Source organism: Perkinsus marinus (assembly GCF_000006405.1).
Source record: "Perkinsus marinus ATCC 50983 genomic scaffold scf_1104296959286, whole genome shotgun sequence".
Lineage (NCBI taxonomy): Eukaryota > Perkinsozoa > Perkinsida > Perkinsidae > Perkinsus > Perkinsus marinus.
Genome location: NW_003206472.1, coordinates 1 through 994, shown reverse-complemented (window position 1 = coordinate 994; position 994 = coordinate 1). Strand labels below are relative to the sequence as shown.

Below are 994 nucleotides of genomic sequence, written 5' to 3'. Positions count from 1 at the left end.
ACACCCGGGGCGTGGACCACCCTCTGTATCTCAGCCAATAGAACCGACGATCTGTCAACCAGGTAAGAATCGTAGTATCGCTTCTCCCCACGTAATGGAGGCCGATCAGTCTCTTGGGTCCATCTCTCATACTCGCCCTTGAACTTTTCGCGCAAACGGTCGTCAGCCTCTCTCCGCTCGAGCATTTGAGCAGCATTGGCACCACCAGTTCGGACACCTTGGTGGGGACGTTCCTCACGTAGCACTTCTGCCACCGCAGCAAGAGCATCTCGGACTGGGTTAAGCTGCCCTTGCTCAAGATCATCGGGATGCTCGTCAGGGTCACGCCGCAGGTCTTCCCGATCATCAGGATTGGGGTCTGCACGTCGTCGTAGAATTTCGACCTTCGTGTTGAAGTCCTCGCGTTGTCGGATTCGACGCAGGCGTACACTGACCTGTTCCGCCGTCCTCTCAGAGTTGGGTAAGGCCTCGTAGAAGTATCTGTGTAACGTAGCCTCTTGCTTCTCACCTGCCACTCGGTTGGCCGGGTTTAACCAGTGGACATAAGCAGCGATGATACAATCATCTTCATGCTCTTCCCACCTGGTCCATAACCGCCGCGTAGGGCCCCTTTGTGCGGGCAACTGAACGTGACGCGGCCTATCGAGTTGACGGCCAGGGCCTTGCTGTTCGCTTGGCATCTGATTCGTCGGGCTGTCGTTGGGAATATTGTTGTACGACAAAAAAGGAGGCAAAGCTCTTATAAGAACAGATACTACACTTGATCATAGCCAAAAGGCCGAGAAGGTATGCGAAGTAGAGACGTAGAGAAGCTTTTAGGATAGTAGAAGTGTTGGGAGTGTGGTAAGGGAGTACATGCGTGCTATCAGTAGTTTCTTCCTCAAATGTCCCTGATTTTGTGTCGTCAACATGCGTGGTTGTCATTGCTGCATCGGGATGCACCACGATCGCAGTCGATGGTGAGTAGTCATCCGTGGAGGGATACTAAACTGGG

General features: G+C 53.3%; 1 protein-coding gene across 1 annotated transcript; it reads right to left on the bottom strand.

Annotated features, from left to right (window-relative positions):
* Positions 1-132: 132 nt before the first annotated feature.
* On the bottom strand, positions 133-680 carry Pmar_PMAR009270 (hypothetical protein; the record flags this gene model as incomplete). Its single annotated transcript, XM_002773139.1, has 1 exon — positions 133-680. A coding segment is annotated over one exon (548 nt), but the record flags the coding sequence as incomplete, so codon positions are not given.
* Positions 681-994: the final 314 nt, after the last annotated feature.